The sequence below is a fragment of the Jaculus jaculus genome, chromosome 6 (assembly GCF_020740685.1).
Source record: "Jaculus jaculus isolate mJacJac1 chromosome 6, mJacJac1.mat.Y.cur, whole genome shotgun sequence".
NCBI lineage: Eukaryota > Metazoa > Chordata > Mammalia > Rodentia > Dipodidae > Jaculus > Jaculus jaculus.
Window position 1 is genome coordinate 156,758,135 of NC_059107.1, and position 21,973 is coordinate 156,780,107.

The 21,973-nt window shown below is 52.5% G+C and overlaps 1 protein-coding gene across 2 annotated transcripts in view; it reads left to right on the forward strand.

Annotated features, from left to right (window-relative positions):
- Syngr1 (synaptogyrin 1) overlaps positions 1-21,973 on the forward strand; it is a 29,215-nt gene that overhangs the window by 3,429 nt on the left and 3,813 nt on the right. Inside the window, exons 2-4 of one of the 2 annotated variants that reach the window (XM_004650326.2) lie at positions 15,247-15,484; positions 16,741-16,886; positions 19,163-19,891. In XM_004650326.2, coding sequence (XP_004650383.1) covers positions 15,247-15,484; positions 16,741-16,886; positions 19,163-19,255 — 477 coding nt within the window. In that variant the 3' untranslated portion in view covers positions 19,256-19,891. Of the gene's footprint in view, positions 1-15,246; positions 15,485-16,740; positions 16,887-19,162; positions 19,892-21,973 lie in introns of those variants that run through there. The other variant, XM_004650325.2, reaches the window with a different exon arrangement.

The window sequence follows — 21,973 nt, forward strand, 5'->3', positions numbered from 1 at the left end:
CGGACTGCAAGCTGCTCCAGCCAAAAAAAAAAAATTTTTTTTGTTTGGTTTTTTGAGGTAGGGTTTCACTCTAGCCCAGGCTGACCTGGAATTCACTCTATAGTCTCTGGGTGGCCTTGAACTCATAGTGAGCCTCCCGAGTGCTGGGATTAAAGGCGTGCGCCACCACGCCCGGCTCCAGTAAAATTATTTTTAAGAAAATTAGAAAAGAGGAAGAAGCAGCTTAATCACAAACATCTGAGCCTATGGGGCATTCAACATTCAAACCAGCACTTTTTTTAAAACAATTTTTTCTTTATTAGTTATGTCCCTACTCAGTGTGTGAACAGCACATGTTGGTATCATCCTTACCCTCATCCCTGTCCTCCCCCCTCTGAAGGGACCTCCTCTTTTTTTTTGTTTTTTTGAGGTAGGGTCTCGCTGTAGCTCAGGCCGGCCTGGAATTCACTATGTAGTCTCAGGGTGGCCTCAAACTCACTGCGATCCTCCTACCTCTGCCTCCTGAGCACTGGGATTAAAGGCATGCGCCACCATGCCCAGGCATCTTTTTTCTTTATAAAGACATTCTCAGCGTGCCTTTAGTCTCCCAGTGTAGCTGAAGCTGACAGTGAATTTTTTTTTTTTTTTTTTGATGTAGGATCACCACACCATGCCAAGCAGCTTCTGGCTTTTTTTTTTTTAATTATTATTATTTGCAATCAGAGAGAAGAGAGACAGATAAAAGGCACGCCAGGGCCTCTAGCCACTGCAAACAAACTCCAGACACATGTTCCTCCTTGTGCATCTGGTTTACATGGGTCCTGGGGAATCAAACCTGCATCCTTTGGCTTCACAGGCAAACGCCTTAACCTCTAAGCCATCTCTCCATACCTGATAATGAATTCTTTTTTTTTGTTGTTGTTTTTTTTTTTTTTGGTTTTCTGAGGTAGGGTCTCACTGTATCCCAGGCTGACCTGGAATTCACTCTGTCATCTCAGGGTGGCCTCGAACTCACAGCAATCCTCCTACCTCTGCCTCCTGAGTGCTGGGATTAAAGGCGTGCGCCACCAAGCCCGGCCTGATAGTGAATTCTTGATCCTCCTACCCCTACCGCCCAAGGGCTGTGATTACAGCTGTGTGCCATCATACCTGGCTTATGTGGTTTTGGGGATGGAAGCCAGGGCTTTGTGCATGCTAGGCAAGCACTCTACCGAGTACATCCCCTGTCCCCACCTCCCCGCTCTTTTTAATTTTTTTTGTTCTGAAGATAGGGTCTCAGTTCATGCTGACCTGTACTTTACTCTGTAGTCTCAGGGTAGCCTTGAACTCACGGTGATTCTCTACCTCTGTCTTTCAAATGCTAGGTTTTTTGTTGTTTTTTTTTTCAAGGTAGAGTCTCACTCTAGACCAGGCTGGCCTGGAATTCACTATGTAATCTCAGGGTGGCCTTCAACTCATGGCGATCCTTCTACCTCTGCCTCCTGAGTGCTGGGATTAAAGGCATGTGCCACCATGCCCAGTTTTTATTTGTTTATTTATTTTTTAATTATTTTTTCACTTTTTTAAAATTTTATTTATTTATTTATTTGAGAGCGACAGACACAGAGAGAAAGACAGATAGAGGGAGAGAATGGGCGCGCCAGGGCTTCCAGCCTCTGCAAACGAACTCCAGACATGTGTGCCCCCTTGTGCATCTGGCTAACGTGGGACCTGGGGAACCGAGCCTTGAACCGGGGTCCTTAGGCTTCACAGGCAAGCGCTTAACCGCTAAGCCATCTCTCCAGCCCTATTTTTTCACTTTTAAAGAGAGAGAATTGCCATGCCAGGGCCTCAGCCACAGAAAACTCCATAGGCCTGTGCCACTTAGTGGGCATGTGTAACTGTGTGTTTGCCTCACCTTTGTGCGTCTGGCTTACGTGGGATCTGGAGAGTTGAACATGGGTCCTTAGGCTTTGCAGGCAAGCACTTTATACATTAAGCCATCTCTCCAGCTCTTTATTGGTTCTTTGAAGTAGGACTTGTTGTAGCCCAGGCTGACTTGGAATTCATTATGTAGTCTCAGGGTGACTTTGAGCAATTTACAGTGATCATCCTGCCTCTGCCTCCGAAGCGTTGGGATTAAAGAAAGGCATGTGCTATTTATTACGCCTGGCCACTTTTTACTGTTTTTGTTTTGAAACAGGCTGGCCTCATTATGTAGCGGAGAATGACAAATTTTATTTATTTATTTATTTATTTTTCAGAGGTAGGGTTTTGCTCTATCCCAGGCTGACCTGGAATTTACCCAAGTACTGGGATTAAAGGAGTGTGCCACCGTGCCTGGCTCTTTCTTTCAATCTTTGTTTTTCAATTTTTTAAAAATTTATTTATTACTTGAGAGAGAGAGAATGGGCATGCCGGGGCCTTTAGCCACTGCTAATGAACTCTCGACTCATGCTCCACCTTGTGCATCTTGCTTTCATGGGTCCTGGGGAATCGAACCTGGGTTCTTTGGCTTTGTAGGCAAGCACCTTAACCACTAAGCCATCTCTCCAGCCCCATGTTGAATTTCTTATCATCTTGCCATCGCTTTTGAGTCTTGGGATTATAGTCATAAACCACCATACCCTGTTTATGTAGTGCTGGGCATACAATTTAGGGCTTTTTGCATGCAAGGTGTGCAAACAGGACCTACTTGCCCCTGCTAAGCCACATTCACAGCCCTTATTATTATCTTTTTTTTCACAGCCCTTATTTTTTTATTCTGAGATAGGTCTCATGTAGCCAGGCCTGCCTTGAACTCCTGATCCTCTGCCTCCGCCTCCAAGTGTTGGATTATTATAGTTGTGAGCCATTATGCCTGGCTTAGTGTCCGCAGCCCCATGACCCACAGAGCCAAGCTGTTAGGCAAGCCTGAGCCTGGGGGAGAAAGAACAGAGGCCAGGAGGTCACTGGGGAGGAGGAAAAGCCAGGAGGGGAAGGAGGAAAAGAGAGGCAGATGGCAGGGCAGTTGGAGGAGCAATATTTGGCACCCAGACCTGAAAAACCAGCTACCTTGGTGGGTGGGGGAAGGCAGGCAGGGTGCAGGGAAGTGCCTTATGGCACCCTCCTGCAGTCCTGGGCTGGCTCTGTGACTTGAGCCAGATGATCTCTGGGTCTCAGTTTCCCCATTTGTGAAAAGGGAAAAGGACAGAAGCAATGTCAGGCCGGCTTGGTGGTGCATGCCTTAAATCCCAGCACTTGGGAGGCAGAGGTAGGAGGAGGAGTGCCGTCAGTTCGAGGCCACTCTGAGACTCCATAGTGAATTCCAGGTCAGCCTGGACTAGAGCGAGACTCTACCTGGACCAAAAAGAAAGAAAGAAAGAAGGAAGGAAGGAAGGAAGGAAGGAAGGAAGGAGGGAAGGAAGGAAGGAGGAGAAGCAATGTCGGCCTAGAGAGCTAGCTGAGCTGGTACAGTGCTGGCCTTCTCGGGGCCCCCGCATGCTGGAAGTCTGCGGCAGCAGTGTGCGTATGAGAAGAGCAGCATGTCACTGAAGTCGATACGGTGGCCTCGTCGCTTTGTCTCTGGGGAAGTCTTCTCTTCCCTCTTCCAGACATGGAAGTTCACTCACCATTTCTCTTGCTTTCCCTTTGAAAGGAGAGAGCAGGAGAGAGGGCTGGAGGATGGATGCTCCAGGACCTCTTGCCACCACAAACCCCAGATGCATGCAGTGCTGCTTTGTACAGCTGGCTTTACGTGTGTACTAGGAATTTGAACTTGAGTTGGCAGGCTTTACAAGCAAGTGCCTTTAACCAGTGAGCCATCTCAGTTCTCACTCACCTCTTCTGCTGGGGAGGCAGATGCAGGGCTGGGGACTTGGGGGAAAGAGGTAACTCTTTGGTTGGGACAATCTCAACCCTGACATCCTGGGGTTTCTCTTCCTGGCCTGTGCCCCCAAGTCTTTAGCCCCCTCTTGAGTTTCTGCCTTCGTTATGTAAGTTACGCTGTAACCTGGCCTATCCCCCCCCTCAGCCCCTGTACCCAGCAGGGACTGACCAGCGACAGGGTCCACCTGGCCTCGGAGGCCGTTGCCAGACCCTCCTCCTGCATGAATTCTGTGGCCCTCTGCTTTTCTGTCTTGGACATGGTGCCCACTTCTTTGGTTTTTCTCATCCCTTCCCCTCCCCTCCTGCATAGTCCTGTTCTCACTGACTCAGCCACACCAATGACCAAACCCTAGGCTGGGGGATCCTCAGTCCATTCCTCCCTGTCCCTGCTTTCTGTCCTGCTCCACCCCACCTGGTTCCCAGACTCCTTGCTCCTAGACCTCTGACGCTCCCTGTGCCTGACTCTCATCCCTGGATCTACCCACCCCATAACTCCCAACCCCACATACACCTTTTTTTTTTTTCTCTCTGAGGTAGGGTCTATCTCAAGCCCAGGCTGACCTGGAATTCTCTATGTAGTCTCAGGGTGGCCTTGAACTCATGGCAATCCTCCTACCTCTGCCTCCCGAGTGCTGAGATTAAAGGCATGCGCCACCATGCCCGGCTCACCTTTTTTTTTTTTTAATTAATTTACTTAAGAGAGGGAAAGAGGCAGACACAGAGAGAGAATGGGTGTGCCAGGGCCTCCAGCCACTGCAAACGAACTCCAGATGCGGGCCTCTACCTTGTGCATCTGGCCTAGGTGGGTCCTGGGGAATGGAAATGAGGTCCTTCAGCTCCCTCCCCATACACCTTTTGTGCACTTGCCCCCACCTGGCACAGCTCTGCTAAATCCAGTCCCAACCCTCTTGAGCCAGCCTGGTGGCCCAGGTTTCTAGGTACTGTCTCTCGCCTGCTCAAGGACACGGCTTCTCCCCTTTGCCTCTTCCCTCTCTCCTTCGTCCTCAGTTTCCCTGCCCTTATTTCCTCCCATCATCACAGGAAGCCGCTTCCCAGCTGGTTTCCCTTGGTCCTTTTCCGGGCTGGGTACACGTGTCACTCCTCACCTCTCCCTCTGGTCAAGTTCATCAGTGACCTTCACGTCGCCAAATCCTGTCATCGATAGTTATTAATGGATTTCTGTGGTCAGGCTGGCAGTGAGGCTGTTCGCATTTGAGTCCTCCCGCTGAGTCCACACTGCCCGAACACATGCAGCATGGAGTGTGTCTTGGGTGCTTTCCCAGGCAGTGGGGGCTCCCACTCCAGTGAGAAAAATATGTCCTGTAATTCAGTAAATACGGAGGGGAGCAGAGACCCGGAGTGAGGGGATGCTACTCATAGCCCAAGGACAAGGAGGTGACATTAGAGTTGATAGGGCAGAAGCCTGTCAGGCAGAGAAAGGGAAGGAGACCCAGTCTGAAGGAGCTTGTGGCAGAGGCTGAGGGGTGCCGTGTCACCTCCCCTGTGAGACTTCCTGGGTTCTCCAGATTGCTCCCCATTTTCTGCTTCCCTTGTGCTCAGGCCAGATGGCTGAGAACGCAAAGCAGGGGGCCTCTCCCATTCTGGACTTCTCTGAAGGTGAGGCATTGCTCGGAGACACAGAAAGTCTTGACAGAGCCGGGAGGCAGAGGTAGGAGGATCGCCATGAGTTCGAGGCCACCCTGAGACTACATAGTGAATGCCAGGTCAGCCTGGGCTAGAGCGAGACCCTACCTCAAAAAAAGAAAAAGAAAGGCTTGACCGGTTGGCATTCGTCCGACTGGATCAGAGCCAGTGACTGGGTGATGAGACCTTTCCACCCCAACTGAGGGATCCAAGAGTTTTGGATGTCCATCACTAAAGTGGGTTTAGCAGTGCCCACTTCCCTGGTCAGACAGGGTGCTGAGGTCCAACAGTGTGAAGGGCTCAGGTGGTATGTGGTTGGCATGGACACTTCTCCATGTAGTGACGCTGCTACCCTCCCCCTTGCCCCCCCCCCCCGAAAGAGCGAGATTCCGCTCCGTGGGAGGTGCTGGCCACTCCAGTCAGGCCTCTGGGTGCTGTCAGGTTCAGGGAGGCTTCCGTGCCCTGTGTGCTCGCAGCCACACGAGGGACAGGGACGGGACGATCTGATGCACCTCAGCACCTGAGGAGACCCGGTCGTGCCCTGGCCCAGCACAGCCCGCGCCAGCCAGCCCCCACCCCTACTGCGGAGACCTGAGTAGGGACAGCCTGCGGGAAGATTACTGCCTAATCCTCAGTGGCCACGCCCAAGGCTGACGAGGAAAGAAGCCCAAGCTCTTTAGGCAGTCCAGCACTGTGGTCACACGACCCTGGGCCCGCTCACATGATGGTTCTGGGGGCCGTGGGGCCTTTGACAGCCTGACTCATCTCAGCATGGCTGCCTGGCCCGGGCCCTGGAAGCAGGACTGCAGCTCTGGTGGATGTGTGTGTGTTGGGGGTGGGGGGGCGGCTGCAGCTGGATGCTGACAGGAAGCTGGGTTCTGTTCACAGTGAGTTGTTTTTTTTTTTTCCTCACAGTTTAGGAAGTGAGCGCCCCGTGCTCAGTGGTGGGCATTGGGAGTTGTAGGCTTGCGATGCTGAGGAGGAAAACCTCCTCCTCATAACCGCGCTGCCTGCGCCTGATCTCTCAGACTGGCCCCGGCTTCCCCTTGACGCCTATCTTGACCTTTTCTTGGGATCCCAAGAGACTTCACTCTCAACCGAGCAATGGGGAGACTTGATACAGCGTTGTTACCAAGGAAGCCAACTGGGTTACCATAGGATGCTTTGGATCGCGGGGGGGGGGGGGGTCCTGTCTGGAAGCTTCTATAAGGAGTTGTCTTTCCCATGGAGATTCAGACACGGAGGAGCCTCCATGGGAAGAGCTGGGGCCAAGGTGGGTTGAGGGAAAGCCGGTACAAAGGCCCAGAGGTAGGGTGGGCGTGAGGAGGAGCCAGGAAGCGCAGTAGGAGGGAAAGGCCTGCGGGAGCGTGGTCGGCTTCTGGGATGGGTGAGCATCATTCACCGGATGACCAACACGGCCTGCTTAGGTATCAAAGAAACCCCCTGGGGGCTGGAGAGATGGCTTAGTGGCTAAGGCACTTGCCTGCGAAGCCTAAGGATCCCCAGGTTCGATTCTCCAGGTCCCACATAAGCCAGATGCACATGATGACGCCTGTGTCTGGGGTTCATTTGCAGTGGCTGGAAGCCCTGGCACGCCCATTCTCACTCTCTCTTTGTCTCTAATAAATAAATTAAAATAAATCTTAAAAAAAAATAAGGGCTGGAAGGATGGCTTAGTGATTAAGACATTTGCTTGCAAAGCCAAAGGACCCAGGTTTGATTCCCAAGAACCCATGTTAGCCAGATGCACAAGTGGGGCATGCGTCTGGAGTTTGTTTGCTGTGGTTGGAGGCCCTGGCATGCCCATTCTTTCTCTCTGTCAAATAAATAAGTAAATAAAAATAGAATATTTTTTTTAAATAAATAAGCCAAAAGACCTCAGGTTCAATTCCCTAGGACCCAGGTAGGCCAGATGCACAAGGAAGTTCATGTATATGGAGTTCGTTTGTAGTCTGGAGGCCCTGGCGTTCCCTCTCTCACTACCTACCCCTCTCTCAAATAGATAAATATATTGTTTTTCAAGGTAGGGTCTCACTCTGGTCCAGGATGACCTGGAATTCGCTATGTAGTCTCAGAGTGGTCTCAAACTCATGGTGATCCTCTTACCTTTAATCCCAGTACTCAGGAGGCAGAGGTAGGAGGATCGCCATAAGTTCAAGGCCACCCTGAGACTACATAGTGAATTCCAGGTCAGCCTGGGCTAGAAAGCTAGAGCGCACCTCAAAAAACAAAAAGAACAAAAAAAAAAAAAAATTTAAGCAAAAATATTAAAAAATAACCACCTGGGATTGGAGAAATGGCTTAGCAGTTAAGTGCTTGCCCATGAAGACTAAGGACCCTGGTTCGAGGCTCAATTCCCCAGGACCCACGTTACACAGATGCACAAAGGGGCGCAGGCATCTGGAGTTTGTTTGCAGTGGCTGGAAGCCCTGGCACACCAGTTCTCTCTCTGCCTCCTTCTCTCTTGTCTGTCACTCTCAAATAAATAAATAAAAATAAACAAAAAAAAATAATAACCACCTGGTGTGAGTGTGCACAGACTAACTCATTGCCTGCAGAATGGTGATGGTGACCTGGACCAAGGGTGGACACATGGAACAGCTGGAGAATTGCTTGGGGGAAGCTGAAGAAACAGGCCAGTCAGATTGGTCGGAGTTCAAGGACAAGCCTAGGACTGGGGACTGGGCAGCAGGTGGGGGCCCTGTGGTGAGTCAGGGGTGGCTGTGGGGGTCATAGGAGAGGCTGGGGCAAAGATCCATTCTTCAGCTGCCTTAGGATGGGGATTTGGGGTTAGTGAGGGGGTCTGCCTGGTTGCTGCTTAGGGCCTGCTTGGAGGAGGCCACACCATGGGAAGTGGCCAGATCTTGAGAGAACGGTTGAGCTGGCTGCCTGTAGGAAGGGTGTGGACCAGCTCTTCCCTGCTGTCTGGCTTGGAAACATCATAGATGTCTGTAAGACCAGGAGCTAGGAGGACAGACAGGGGTGTGGCTTCTGTCTGCAGCTTATCTGGGTAAGCCTGGCATTTGTCTAAAGACCTTTATGGTCAGCTGTGGTGGCACACACCTGTAGTTCCAGTACTGGGGAGGTTGATGCAGGAGAATTGTGAGTTTTAGGCCAGACTAAGCTACATATGTGAGTACCAGACCAGCCAAGACGTCCAAAAAGCCAAAATGGTGGGAGCTGGGGAGATAGCTCAGTGGTCAGCTTGGGATTCAGTTTCCTAGCACCACATAAAGCCAGATGCAAAAGTGGTACATGTGTCTGGCCTTCATTTGTGGTAGTCAGAGACCCTAGCACTCCATACACACACATATGCAAATAAATACATAAAAACAGGGCTTTTTTTGTTTGTGTGTGTGTGTGGTTTGGTGTGTGGCATATGCATATATATGTATGTGCCCTGGCAGTGCCCTGTGCATTTGCTTGCAGCAGGGCACTCGCCTGTGGTGGCCAGTGGCAGGCAGCTGGAGCAGAACACGGTGTTCCACGCCATTGTGCTTCCATCCATCCTCACTTTGAGCTAGAATCTCTTACTGATAGTGGACCTTGCTATTTTTTGGGGGAAGGAGGGTTTGAGGTAGGGTCTTGCTCTAGTCCAGGCTGACCTGGAATTCACTATGTAGTCCCAGGGTGGCCTCAAATCCACGATGCTTCTTCTACTTCTGCCTCCCAAATTTTGGGATTAAAGGCATGCGCCACCACACCTGGCTGGACCTTGCTATTTTTTCTGCAAGCCGGGGCAATTCCCTGTTTCTGCTTTCCTCTGCAGTGCATGTAGTCACCTGCTGTGTGCAAGTGATCTGGTCCCCTCAGACCTTCATTCTTGTCAGGAAGTGCATTTAACTGCCAAGCCATCTCTCCAGCCCATAAATAAAGGAACATTTAAAAAATAAATAAAAGCCAAGTGCTGGAGAGAAGGCTGAGCAGCTAAGGTGTTTACCTGTGAAGCCTAAGGACCCAGGTTTAGTTCCCCAGGAGCCCACATAAGCCAGATGCACAAGGTGGTGCATGTGTCTGGAGTTCCTTTGCAGTGGCTATTGACCCTGGTGTGCCCATTCTCTCTCTCTCTGTGTCTGCCTCTAAATTTCGCCCTCTTTCTCTGTTGCTCTCAAATGAATAAATAAATGGTCAAGTCTGAGGTACTTCCAGTCGTGCCCCGCCCTCCCAAGACTCAGGGCCTCGTGAGGAGACAGTAAATGAATAGGGTCAGTGGGGGAGAGCCACGGGAAGGTGTGCGTCCCAGAAGGTGCCTGGGGCCACCGCATCTCAATAGGGCCTCAAAGACCGAGAGGCTATTTGCTCCTGTCAGATGGAAAAAGTAGGGATGGCCTTCTGGGGGGTCACAGCAGGCTTAGATTTCTGGGGTGTTTGATTCTCTGCACTTCTGGATCTAGTTGCCTAGGATCCTAAAATGCCCTTGTTCTGAGCTTTCTCCCAATTTGCTTCTTTGGGGTTGGCTGTGGTTCTCTCTATGCTGAGAACCATCTGGACTGTGTTTCTAAAGACAGGATGGATCCAGGAGCGGGGAAGAACCATGACCGAGGCTTGCTGTTTACTGGGGCTTGTTCTCAGCATTTTCTCCAGTTTGAGGGAAGGAGGTTGGTTCTTTTCTGAGCCTGTCACTGCCCAGTGGCCTCTCTGGATCCTGTCCAGGCTGTTCCCTGGCTCTGCCTATGCAGACCGGTCACTCTTCCTCTCTGCAGAGTCACTGCCTACTACACAGTCGCCCCCGGTGCCCGGGCTGCCCAGTAGAGTTTCCTTCTGGTGTCATGTCCAGTTCTCCCATGTCTCCTTGCTCTGCTCTTTGTTGACAATCCCTGCAGATCCAGCCTTCAAAAGCCCAGGGAGGCTTCCTGGCACAGGCACCAGCTTTGGATTCAGAGATTCTGGAGCTCAAGTCCTGCTTCCACCCCAGGCAGCTTTGTGACCTGGGCAGGTCTCAACCACAGCTGTACGGTGGGAATGAGCGCGCGACCTGGAGGATCAGAGCACACTTCACTGCACACTGTAGACCCTGAGCAAGGACCCCTCTGCGAGGCCTAGCAGGCCCTGTGTCCTGTTCTGGACACTCCCACTGGTGGGCAGCTAGATGAGAAGCTAGGTCATGGCAGAGGTAGCCGAGAAAATCAGGTAGGGGGCTTTGGAGCCCATCAGAAATTAGTTGTAGAGCTGGAGAGATGGCTTAGCGGTTAAGGCGCTTGACTGAGAAGCCTAAAGGCCCACGTTCGATTCTCCAGGTCCCACATAAGCCAGATGCGCAATGTGGTGCATGCATCTGGAGTTGGTTTGCAGTGGCTGGAGGTCCTGGCATGCCCATTCCTCTCTCTCTGTTTCTCAAATAAAAATAAATTTAAAAAAAATAAAAATAAAAATAAATTTCAGCTGGACATGGTGGCGTACACCTTTAATCCCAGCACTCAGGAGGCAGAGGTAGGAGGATTGCCATGAGTTCAAGACCACCCTGAGAGTACAAAGTGAATTCCAGGTCATTGTGGGCTGGAGTGAGACCCTACCTCAAAAAAAAGAAAGAAAGAAAGAAAGAAAAAAAGAAAAAGAAAGGAGGGAGGGAGGAAGGAAGGAAGGAAGGAAACTGGTTATGGGTTCTTCTCTCCTAGTCTTAGTTTCTTCAACCATAGACTCCCAGGACTTCAGGGACGTGTCGTTTTCAGGTGAATGCCTGCCTCAGTGACCCATTGTCATCTAGTCTGTGTCCCCCTTCTGTCTTCCTCTCTCTCCCCATGTCCTCTTCCCTCTGTGTGGAAGGGCTTCCCTGTCTCTGCTGTCCCTTGTCCCTAGCCGTCTCCCTCCCTGGGCATCACAGCAGCTCCCTGGAGTCTTTCAAGCTACCCGGCTGATTCTTTGCAACCTAGATCAGATCAGGTCACTGACTGCTCCTGCCTTCAGTGGCTCTTGGACCCTCACCCTAACCCTAGGGGGCAGTCCCTGCCTCCTAGTGACTGCTCTTCTGTAGTCTCAGGGTGGCCTCGAACTCATGGCGATCCTCCTACTTCTGCCTCCCGAGTGCTGGAATTAAAGGCATGTGCCACCACGCCCGGCTAATCTGTCTTTTTTTTTTTTTTTTAATTTTGTTCATTTTTCTTTATTTATTTGAGAGTGACAGACAGACAGTGAAGGAGGCAGAGAGAGAATGGGTGTGCCAGAGCCTTCAGCCACTGCAAACGACACGTGCGCCCCCTTGTGCATCTGGCTCACGTGGGTCCTGGGGAATCGAGCCTCGAACCGGGGTCCTCAGGCTTCACAGGCGAGCGCTTAACCGCTAAGCCATCTCTCCAGCCCTAATCTGTCTTTTCTTATACTGCCTTATGCTTCTTCCTGTCACTTGTCAAGACTTGAGTCTATGTTTTCCTTCAGTGAGAACAAGGACCTTCCTGTGCTGTTCTCAGTACTGGCCTCAGCACAGGTTGGCACATACCAGGTGCTCAGAAATTGGTGTTAAATGAGTGAAAAAATGTTGTCAAGCTCAGTGCCATGACCTCCAGCGAGAGGCCACCCAGGCCCTGCCTGCAGAGTAGGCCTGTGGATACAATGCAGGGAGCTCTCCCCATATCATATGCCTGTGGCGTGGCCGTTCCTCCTGCCCCATCACAGGCACCAGAGTTTCTCAAGTTCAGGTCATGACCTGTGCTGGGAACCATGTCTGGGCCTAGGGTGGAAGAAGGTGGTGGGGGAAGTAGATGGGTTGCTACCTAAGGGTCTCCCTAGCTAACCCACATGGCAGTGAGGAGCCACAGAAGTGCCCTTCAAGCTGAGGGCGGTGTGGGCAGGACCATGAAGAAGGTTTCTGTGCTCCACAGAGCCAGACCTGGTCCCTTTCCTGGACACCCTGTAACTTCCTATTGCACATGAAGCCAGAGTCCTTTGCACAGTCCAACAGACCCCTGTCCCTTCTCCCTCTCCCAAGGGCCTTGTTCCCTGCTCACTGCTCCTGCTGCCCACCTGCCCACTCTGCCACCCCAGCCTTGTTCCCCTCCAGCCTCTGTGCTGTTTCTGTGCCTGGAACATGTGTGCCCCCGTCCGTCGGTGCTGACCTGCTGCTTCAGGACCTTCCCCATCACCCCTGTGCCCTCCTAGCATTTACCAGGGCCTGTTATTGCCCTAAGTGTCCTCATTATCCTTTGAGCATTAACTGAGGTCTCCTGCAAGTGGGCCGAGCATGCAGCAGATCTTCCGGCCTGTTGCCGCCTCCCTTGACTGATGCGCAGCACGGGCTAAGTCACACAGCCAAGGCTGCTCCAGGGCCCATGGCTGGTGTGGGCAACGCCGCCCATAATCCTGCGCTGCATGGTTGCTCCCTGCAGCAAGATCTAAGTGCCCCAGCCTGCAGCAGCTGTGAGGCCAGGCTCTTCCTCAACCTTGCCAGGGTGTTTTGATCTTGTTTCTCTCCCTTTTGGGGACACATCTCCAGCACTTTCCTCCTAGCCTCTCTGAGGACTTCTCTGCCTCAGTGCCCCTAGAGACCTAGTCTAAATGGCTCTTCCTCTGCTATCCCCAAGGTCCTCACTTCCTCTAGCCAGCCTCCCTCCTAGCCTTGAGGAGCCCATTTTCCCCTGCTTTGGGGAAGGGGTTCACTCCTGTTTTTAGCTCCTGCCTCGGTAGTGTCTTTTCCAGTCCATGAAGCATGCGTCTGTCTGTCAAGCCGTGTTGCTCAATTTATTTATTTAATTTATTTTTGGTCGCTGGGGACAGAACTCAACGCCTCCTGCATGGTACACCCTTTGCTGAAAGGAGCCTTTTGTTTTGAGGTAGGGCCTCACTTCAGCCCTGGCTGACCTGGAATTCACTATGTAGTCTAAGGGTAGCCTGGAACTCACAGCCAAACTCCTCCCAAGTGCTAAGATAAAAAGTGTGTGCTACCACACTCAGCCTACATTAGAAAAAAAAAAAAAAAAAAAAAAAAAAAAATATATATATATATATATATATATATATATATATATATATATATTTGAGAGGCCAGGGCCTCAAGCCACTGCAAACAAACTCCAGATGCATGCAGCACCTTGTACATCTGGCTTATGTGGGTACTGGGGAATTGAACTTGGGTCCTTAGGCTTCATAGGCAAGAGCTAAGCCATCTCTCTAGCCCCTAATTTTAAAAAAAAATTATTTTTTGTTATTTATTTGAGAGAAAGGGTGAGAGAGGGAGAGAGAGAAAATGGGTGGGCTCAGATTCCTGACTTAGCCGTTTGCTACTGAGCTTCCTCAAAGTGGCAGTGGTGCAGGATGGGTATGAACGGCAGCTGGTCCGTGGGGCTGGCATCCCAAGCCTGCCTGGCTGTGTTAGCCTCTCAGAAGGCCTGAGCCGTGGCTTTGAAGCCCTAGCTTAGGTTACCCCTGTGCCCCTGAGTGCCAGACTTGCCCCCGTCTTGCCGCTCCGGCAGACCTCTCTCACCCAGGTCTCTGGCAACGTCTACCATTTTCAAGGCCACCTCCCGAGGCTGACCTCAGCAGAGAGCCGTGGCCTGCTGCCAACAACAGTGTCACTTTGCTTTCTGAGCCTCGGTTTCCCTGTGTGTCAGTGAGGCAGTCTGGGTTGCCCTCTGGGCTTGTGGCGTGCTGGTGAGGACGCAGAGCCAGTGGACGTGCATAGCTGCCTGGGTCTGTGGTGCCCTGGCTATAAGCTGCCCTCCTCTAGACAGGCAAACGTGTGCCCAAGGCCGGCCCAGGACGCAGCCTCCAGAGCTCTGTTGTCATGTTTTCTTTGTTTGTTTGCTTTTTGAGGTCGGGTCTCACTCTAGCCCAAGCTGACCTGGAATTTGGAATTTACTATGGAATCTCAGGCTGGCCTTGAACTCCTAACTCTGCCCCCTGAGTGCTGGGATTAAAGGCGTGCACCACCACTCCCAGTTTTTGTTTGTTTGTTTATTTTGTGGTAGGTAGGGCCTCGCTCTAGCCCAGGCTGACTTGGAATTCACTATGTGGTCTCAGGGTGGCCTCGAACTCCTGTGTGCACCACCGGGCCCAGCTCTGTTGTCAGTTTTTATATCACAAACAACTTCCCATAGCATCCAGCTAGCTACTAGCTCTCCAGCAGTGGTGAGAGCATTCACAGAGGGCCGCAGCCCCGCCCTTTCTACTGTAACAGCCTTGTTATCACCCAGGAAAACGCCCAGTGCCCGTTAGGCAGACGCCCTTGTCTGCCTCTCCCTGACCTCGGTAGCCTGTGTTCAGCTTTCTGTCACTCTTTTTCCTTTCATCACAACATCACATAAAAGACACCCTATAGTATGTGCTCCTTTTGTGTCTGGAATTTTTTTCCCCCCAGGTAGGGTCTCACTCTAGCCACCATACCCGACTAGCTGTCTGCCTCTTTCTTTCTCTCAAGTAAATAAAAAAATAAGAGCCAGGCGTGGTGGCGCACACCTTTAATCCCAGCACTTGGGAGGCAGAGGTAGGAGGATCGCCGTGAGTTCGAGGGCACCCTGAGACTCCATAGTGAATTCCAGGTCAGCCTGGGCCAGAATGAGGCTCTACCCTACCTCGAAAAACCCAAATAGATAAATAAACAAACAAATAAATAAATAAATAAAATAAATGGATTCTTAGGCAGACCTGCCACTATACAAACTTCACAAGGTGCATTTAGCCAAACAGCTAGAACGTCCCTGAGCAATATGGAACCCTGTCTATATGTGGCCCATCCTTGACACAGCATCATTCTGTGCCACGTGATGGCATAGACGTGCCAAAAGACAAGAGGAAAGTAGCCTGCCCAGAGCTGCACACCTCGAGCTCACGCCTGGGCCTCCCCTGCAGGTGTTTTCCATTGTGGTGTTTGGCTCCATCGTGAACGAGGGCTACCTCAACAACCCCTCGGAGGAGGAGGAGTACTGTATCTACAACCGCAACCCCAACGCCTGCAACTACGGAGTGACGGTGGGCGTGCTGGCCTTCCTCACCTGCCTGCTCTACCTGGCCCTGGATGTGTACTTCCCGCAGATCAGCAGCGTCAAGGACCGGAAAAAAGCTGTGCTCTCTGATATTGGCGTCTCCGGTGAGTCCTGCCTGCCTGCCTGGCATCAGCCCTCAGCAGAGTCTGGAGGGCTCCCCCACTTCCTCACGGGGCAACCGAGTGCAGGCAGTGAAGGCTCACATGTCACGACCGTCTGGCAAAGGGAGAGGCTGGATAGAGTTAGCCTTGTGTCCCCTCCTTGAGGAGCCTCCAACTCTTCCTCCTCCTTGTCCTGGGCAGTTTGCTGTGACCTGTCATCCTTTGCCCTTGTCAGCACTGTCCTGCCTCCGTGTCTGAAGTCCCCAGAGAGCTTGGTGGGCACTTTGGCTGTGATTAGGACTGGGAACCTTGGCCATTCTAGCTCAAGACTGACCCCTACTTCCAGGCCTCCAGAAGGCACAAGGACTAAATAATGGCTCTCCAGTTTCCAAGGAACCACAAAGGTTCTCAGCAGTGCCTCTAGCTGGATTCTGACCACCCCATGCTCTTGGTTTATACCCACTCTATCCTGGGTGGTTTTGTTTATTTGTATTTATTTATTTGAGAAAGAGAGAGAGCGCACATCAGGGCTTCCAGCCACTGCAAATGAACTGCAGACACATGCACCCTCTTGTGCATCTGGCTTACATGGGTACTGGGGAATTGAGCCTCGAACTAGGATCCTTAGGCTTCACAAGCACGTGGTTAACTGCTAAGCCATCTCTCCAGCCCATATCCTGGGTGGTTTTGAGTAGACCCTAGGTACCCACCAAAGAGCACACCCCTGTGCTCATCCTGCAGACCTCAGCTCTCAGAGGGCACTGGCGACCTGAGGAGGCAGCGCACACGTGGGACGTGGAGGCTGAGAGCCCCAGGCTGGGCTGCCACCCTTGCTCTGGTTGCCCCTCTGCCCAGTTCTCTGGAAGTCTAAGCAGGGCAGCGGCATTCTCATCCCTGCATAGCTGCTGGCCTTGGGTGGTCTGTGGAGCCAAGCCAGGGACGTGGCAGGGGTAGAGATGCCACCTGACCTGATTGCCCCTAACTCTCTCTCTCTCCCTCTCTCCTTCCTCCCCTACTCTGCTCTCCCACTCCATGGCTTGTTCTGTGCCCCTGTCCGCTTGCCCTTGGCCCTGCCCTTTCTGTGGTCTCCCTTGCTTGTGTGGTTCCTGCCTGGTCCTTCACTCTGTCCCTCTCTCTGTCCCACCCCCTTGCCTCACCCTGGGTGCTCTCGCATGTCCCTTTGTCCCTCATTTCCCCGTTTCGTCTCCTGTTCCCCCATGCTCATCGCCGTCCGTGTGTCCCGGCACTGGGCGCCGCAGCCTTCTGGGCCTTCCTCTGGTTCGTGGGCTTCTGTTTCCTGGCCAACCAGTGGCAGGTCTCCAAGCCCAAGGACAATCCACTGAACGAAGGGACGGACGCAGCCCGGGCTGCCATCGCCTTCTCCTTCTTCTCCATCTTCACTTGGGTGAGTCCAGCGTCCAAGGAGCCCCACTGTCCTCACCCTCAGGCCGGCCCCGGGCTTGGGCTTGTCGGGTAGTCGGGTCTGGCCCTGCTTGCTGCCTGCAGCGCTCTTGCTCCAGCCTGGGCAGCAGCCTCAGGCAGGCACCCTCACTGGACGAGGAGTGCAGAGCCGTGGCTGCCCGGGCTTTCCCAGGCAGGGCAAACCCTCGCTTTTGTGTCGAGCCTCCTTCCCAGGGTTGAGGCCTAGAGCTCATTACGTAAGTCCAGGCTGGCCTCGAACTCAGAATCCTCCTGCCTCAGCCTCCAGCGTGCTGGGCTCACAGGTATTGCCACCACACTAAGTTCTGCTGTCACCTTTTCCTAAAGGAGATGAGGTCTTGGGGTTCTTAGGCTGGAAAGGAGCTGCCTCTGGCTTTCTTTCTTCTTCTGTCTTCCCACTGGGCAAGGGAGAGGCTTGGCCTGGGGAGGGGCCCACGCTCACAGGCTTGGGGTCCAGGCAGGGCCTGAGGGTGAGTGCACCAGATGGCATGTACGCGCCCATCCTGTTGCCTGTTGCCCAACACCGATGGATACACATGGGCCAGGACTTGGCAGTTTTTCCAGAGAAGCCAGAAATCTGAATTCCTTATCTTATTTTTATGTGTTGGTAACTAATCCAACTTTAAAAATATAAGAGCTGGCGGGCACAGTGGCATATTCCTTGAATCCCAACACTCCGAAGGCAGAGGTAGGAGGATCACTGTGAATTTAAGGCAAGCCTGGGACGACAGAGTGCCAGGGCAGCGTGGGCTAGAGTGAGACCCTACCTCGGTGGGGAGGGGGGCTGGGGAAGCTAGGCATGGTTATGCATGCTTTTAATCCCAGTACTTGGAAGGCAGAGGTAGGATGATCACAGTGAATTCAAGGCCAGCCTAGGACTACAGAGTGAATTCCAGGTTAGCCTAAGCTTGAGTGAGACCCTACCTCGAAAAATCCAATATATATATTGGATATGGCTCAGTGGACAAAGGCTCGCTTGCTACACAAGCCTGAGGACATGAGTTCAGATCCCCAAAACTCATGTAAATGCCTTGGGGTACAGTGACCTCCTGTAATCAAACAGTCAGGAGACAGTCAGGGGGCCCCTAGGGCAAGCTGGCGGCCATACTAGCCACATTGATGAGTTCTGAGTTCAAGTGAGAGACCCTGGCTCAGTAATAAGAAAGAGGTGGAGGCCAGGCGTGTTGGCGCACACCTTTAACCCCAGCACTCAGGAGGAGCAGTAGGAGGATCGCCATGAGTTCAAGGCCACCTTGAGACTACATAGTGAATTCCAGGTCAGCCTGAGCTAGAGCAAGACCCTACCTTGGAAAGAAAAAAAAGATTGTGAGAGAGAGAGAGAGAGAGAGAGAGGGAGAAAGATACCTCTGGCCTCCACCTGTACACTCACACGTGTGTGAATACTCATATACATGTGCACACATAACCACCACATGTACACGAATCAAGGAAAGTCTGTTCTTGGGCCTGACAGACAGGACTGACCTTTGCAGGGCTGGTTGTAATCTTGAGGGCCCCATACACCACAGTGAGGCTGACCCCCCCTGCTTTGTCTGTGGATCAGTGGATTTTGGTCATGCCGGCTTCCTCCTCTCTTAATGTCCCTCCTGCAGAGAGAGACCAGGGTGACAGCTCCCCCATCTGAAGGGCTCTCTACTCCCTCATGGTGTCAACCTGTACGCAGGCTGTCCAGCCCCTGAGCCCTGCCCTAGGTGACTTCCTTCATTTTCTCTCTCCCTGTCTCTCTCTCTCTTCTTTTTTTTTTTTTTTCCGAGGTAGGGTCTCACTCTAGCCTACGCTGACCTGGAATTCACTATGTAGTCTCAGGGTGGCCTCGAACTCACGCGATCCTCCTACCTCTGCCTCCCGAGTTCTGGGATTAAAGGCGTGCACCACCACACCCAGCACTTTTTTCTCTTTTCGAGAACTCCAGTGCCCATCTTTTTCTGAGATTCCTCACGTATTAGGACCTAGTTTGGAGTGATGACCTGTGGACACTGCAACCCTGATGCCCTCAGGACTTGGCAGGGAATCTAATTTGGAGATATTGTACTGCAGGAGTGGGAGCCCCCTCCCCCAGTTGTCAGGGAGTTTGGAAGCCCCAGCCTTGAGACGGGCAGGGCTCACAGAGTGCATGGTGCCTGGGCCCAGAGTCTGCAGGGGTGCTGGGGCCCAAGCCAGCCTCCGCCCCAGCTGGCCCTCCCCACCTCCCCAGCGGTCTCACCCTGCTCTCTCCAACAGAGCCTGACCGCAGCCCTGGCCATGCGCCGGTTCAAGGACCTTACGTTCCAGGAGGAATACAGCACACTGTTCCCCGCCTCAGCACAGCCATAGCCTCTACCTTCAGGGCAGAGAACGTGCACACCCCAGCAGGGCCCTGTTGTACGAGTGGGCCAGTGCTGGGAATGCCTGGCTGCCAGGGTGGGCAGGGCAGGAGGGAGCTGGCTAGAGGAGCTGGCTGAAGTTCGCCACCTCCTCCTTGCCCATCTGCACTGCCTCCTTCATTTATTGTTCGTGTTCATTCATTCACTCAGTAAACGTTTATTGAGCAGCTGTTTCATGCCTATGATGGATTAGATGGGTCCCTGACCCCAAGAGCCCACAGGCTGAGGAGGGGAAGACAGCCATCTCGACCTTCCCTTAGATGGTTGGGGTTGGCTCCATGAGAGGGCCTAAGCTGTAGACAATGTGATAACTTGTCCATAGCTGTGTCCCGAAGGATCATCTTCTTGTCGTCTCCCCCACTCCCCCCGGGCTGGTGGCCCACACTGGCCTGGCCTGGGATATTGGAGCTTCGGCCTGGCTCAGCTCAGCTGTGCTGGGGTGTGAACAGGCCCGTGCCCTTACGGATGGGGCTGTCTCCATCCATCTCCATGAACTGACAATGGGCCACCTGCTCAAGGTGGATAAGAGAGAGCCAGCACTAAGCTTGGCACAGGGATGCTCAATAAATGTCATCTTCCATGCTCATTCATTCATTACTCATTCATCCTCTTGAGTCAGGTTCACCCCCATAAGCTCTCCTTGGGGAGTAAGTCTCACGTGGTAAATCCTTGTTCTGACAAAGGACTTTGGCCTCCGGCTCTACACTGCTTCCCTTGGGTCCTCAGAGCCTGGGCAGCACCCACTTGGGTCTTCACTCTCGGCAGGAGTTCAGGAGGCAGTGGGTGCAAGCAGGCCACCCAGCCCACCTCTGCCGCACTAGAGCTGAACACAGCCTTGGAGGGGCAAATGCAGACAGCCCACCACCCTGGGAGATGCCACACAGAGTGCACTTGCTCTGAGAGGGTTGGTGGACCCCAGGTCCCAGGGCTCTGAGCAAGCTTTCCAGACTCTTCTCCACCACCTCACCTGGTCAGGCCTTCCTCTTGTTCTCACACATGGCCGCTGGTACAGGTTGATCACCGGATGCCTTGACTTGGGAGTGGCAGGGGGCAGGGAGCAGGCAGAGGTTCTGGCCACAGAAACATTCCCCAGGGCTTATGGCCAGAGACCTCTCCCAGGAAGATCCACAGAGGTCATCTGCTCCAGCCCCCTGCATGCTGGGCAGCAGAGCCAGGGAGTAGGGAGAGTCCGGCCTACAAACCCTCGGGACTCATCCAGCCTGCCACCCATGGGAGGTGCGTGCTCCTCTGCCTTCCCTGCTGCTTCCGACTCCACCATGGAGCCCCCAGCGACGTCTCTCTGTGGTAGAATAGGCAGACCCCAGAAGGCCACACTACTCCTTGGCCCTTCCAGGCCAGGTTGTCTGATTGGGGCTGAGTTCTGGCACTCTCAGCCTCGGCCTTTCCAGCCCTGAAGCAGGGCAGTGGACCGCGGAAGGCTTTGCCTGCAGCCCTCAAAGCTGGTTTTCGTGATTTACCTCCTGGCTCCAAGGTCAGCGACATTGTCCTGACTGCACGTGGCTGGGCCCACTCCCAGCCGAGGAGAGTAAATTGCATAATCAAGTAAGCCTGGCTTGTTCACGACCATCATTTCTCCATGGGGAATGCATCTGGAATAATCAAGGCTGTGACAAGTCTTGTGATCTTGTGTTTTTTGGTTTTTCAAGGTAGGGTCTCGCTCTAGCCCAGGCTGATCTGGAGTTCACTAAGTAGTCTCAGGGTGGCCTTGAACTCACAGCGATCCTCCTACCTCTGCCTCCCAAGTGCTGGGATTAAAGGCATACAGCCACCATGCCTGGCTATTGTTTTATTGTTTTGCTCAGTTTTCCAAGCTTGTTTGATTTAGTGTTTTAGCTAGAATTAGATTTAACAGCAAGTGATCCAGCCTCCAATTACAGTGATTTACACAAAATCCACTTCTGGAGAGGCCCTACCAATGGCTCCAAGGGTCTTCAGTGACCCTGGATCTTTTGTTCCCCCAGTTTGGCTTATGGTCCTCATCCATTTTAGCAGCCAGCATCCCATCCATCACGTCTGCATCCAGACTCTGAGGGTGGGACAGAGACCAAAGTTAGTCACATGACTAGGCCTAGCTGCAAGAGAAGCAGAAGGATGACTTTTTGTTGTTGCTGTTTTTTTGGTTTTTTCAAGGTAGGATCTCACTCTAGCCCAGGCTGACCTGGAATATTTGTCTGTTTTTTCAAGGGTCTTGCTCTAATCCAGGATGACCGGGAATTGGACTTAGACTGGTTTTGAACTCACAGTAGTCCTTCTACCTGTGCCTCCCAAGTGCTGGCATTAAAGGTGTGCTCCACCCTGCCTGGCAAGGATGACTTTTTACTTATTTGTTTATTTATTCTTTTTTGTTTTTTTGAGGTAGAGTCTCGCTCTAGCCCAGACTGACCTGGATTTCACTAAATATTCTCAGGTTGGCCTTGAACTCTTCCTACCTCTGCCTCCCAAGTGCTGGGATCAAAAGTGTGTACCACCACCACACCTGGCTTATGGGTGACTTCATAAAACATTTTTTATCTGCAAGCAGAGAGAGAATGAGCACATCAGAGCCTCCAGCCACCACAAACTCCAGATGCATGTGCCACTTTGTGCATCTGGCTTTACATGGGTACTGGGGAATTGAACCGGGTGCATTAGGCTTTAGACAAATGCC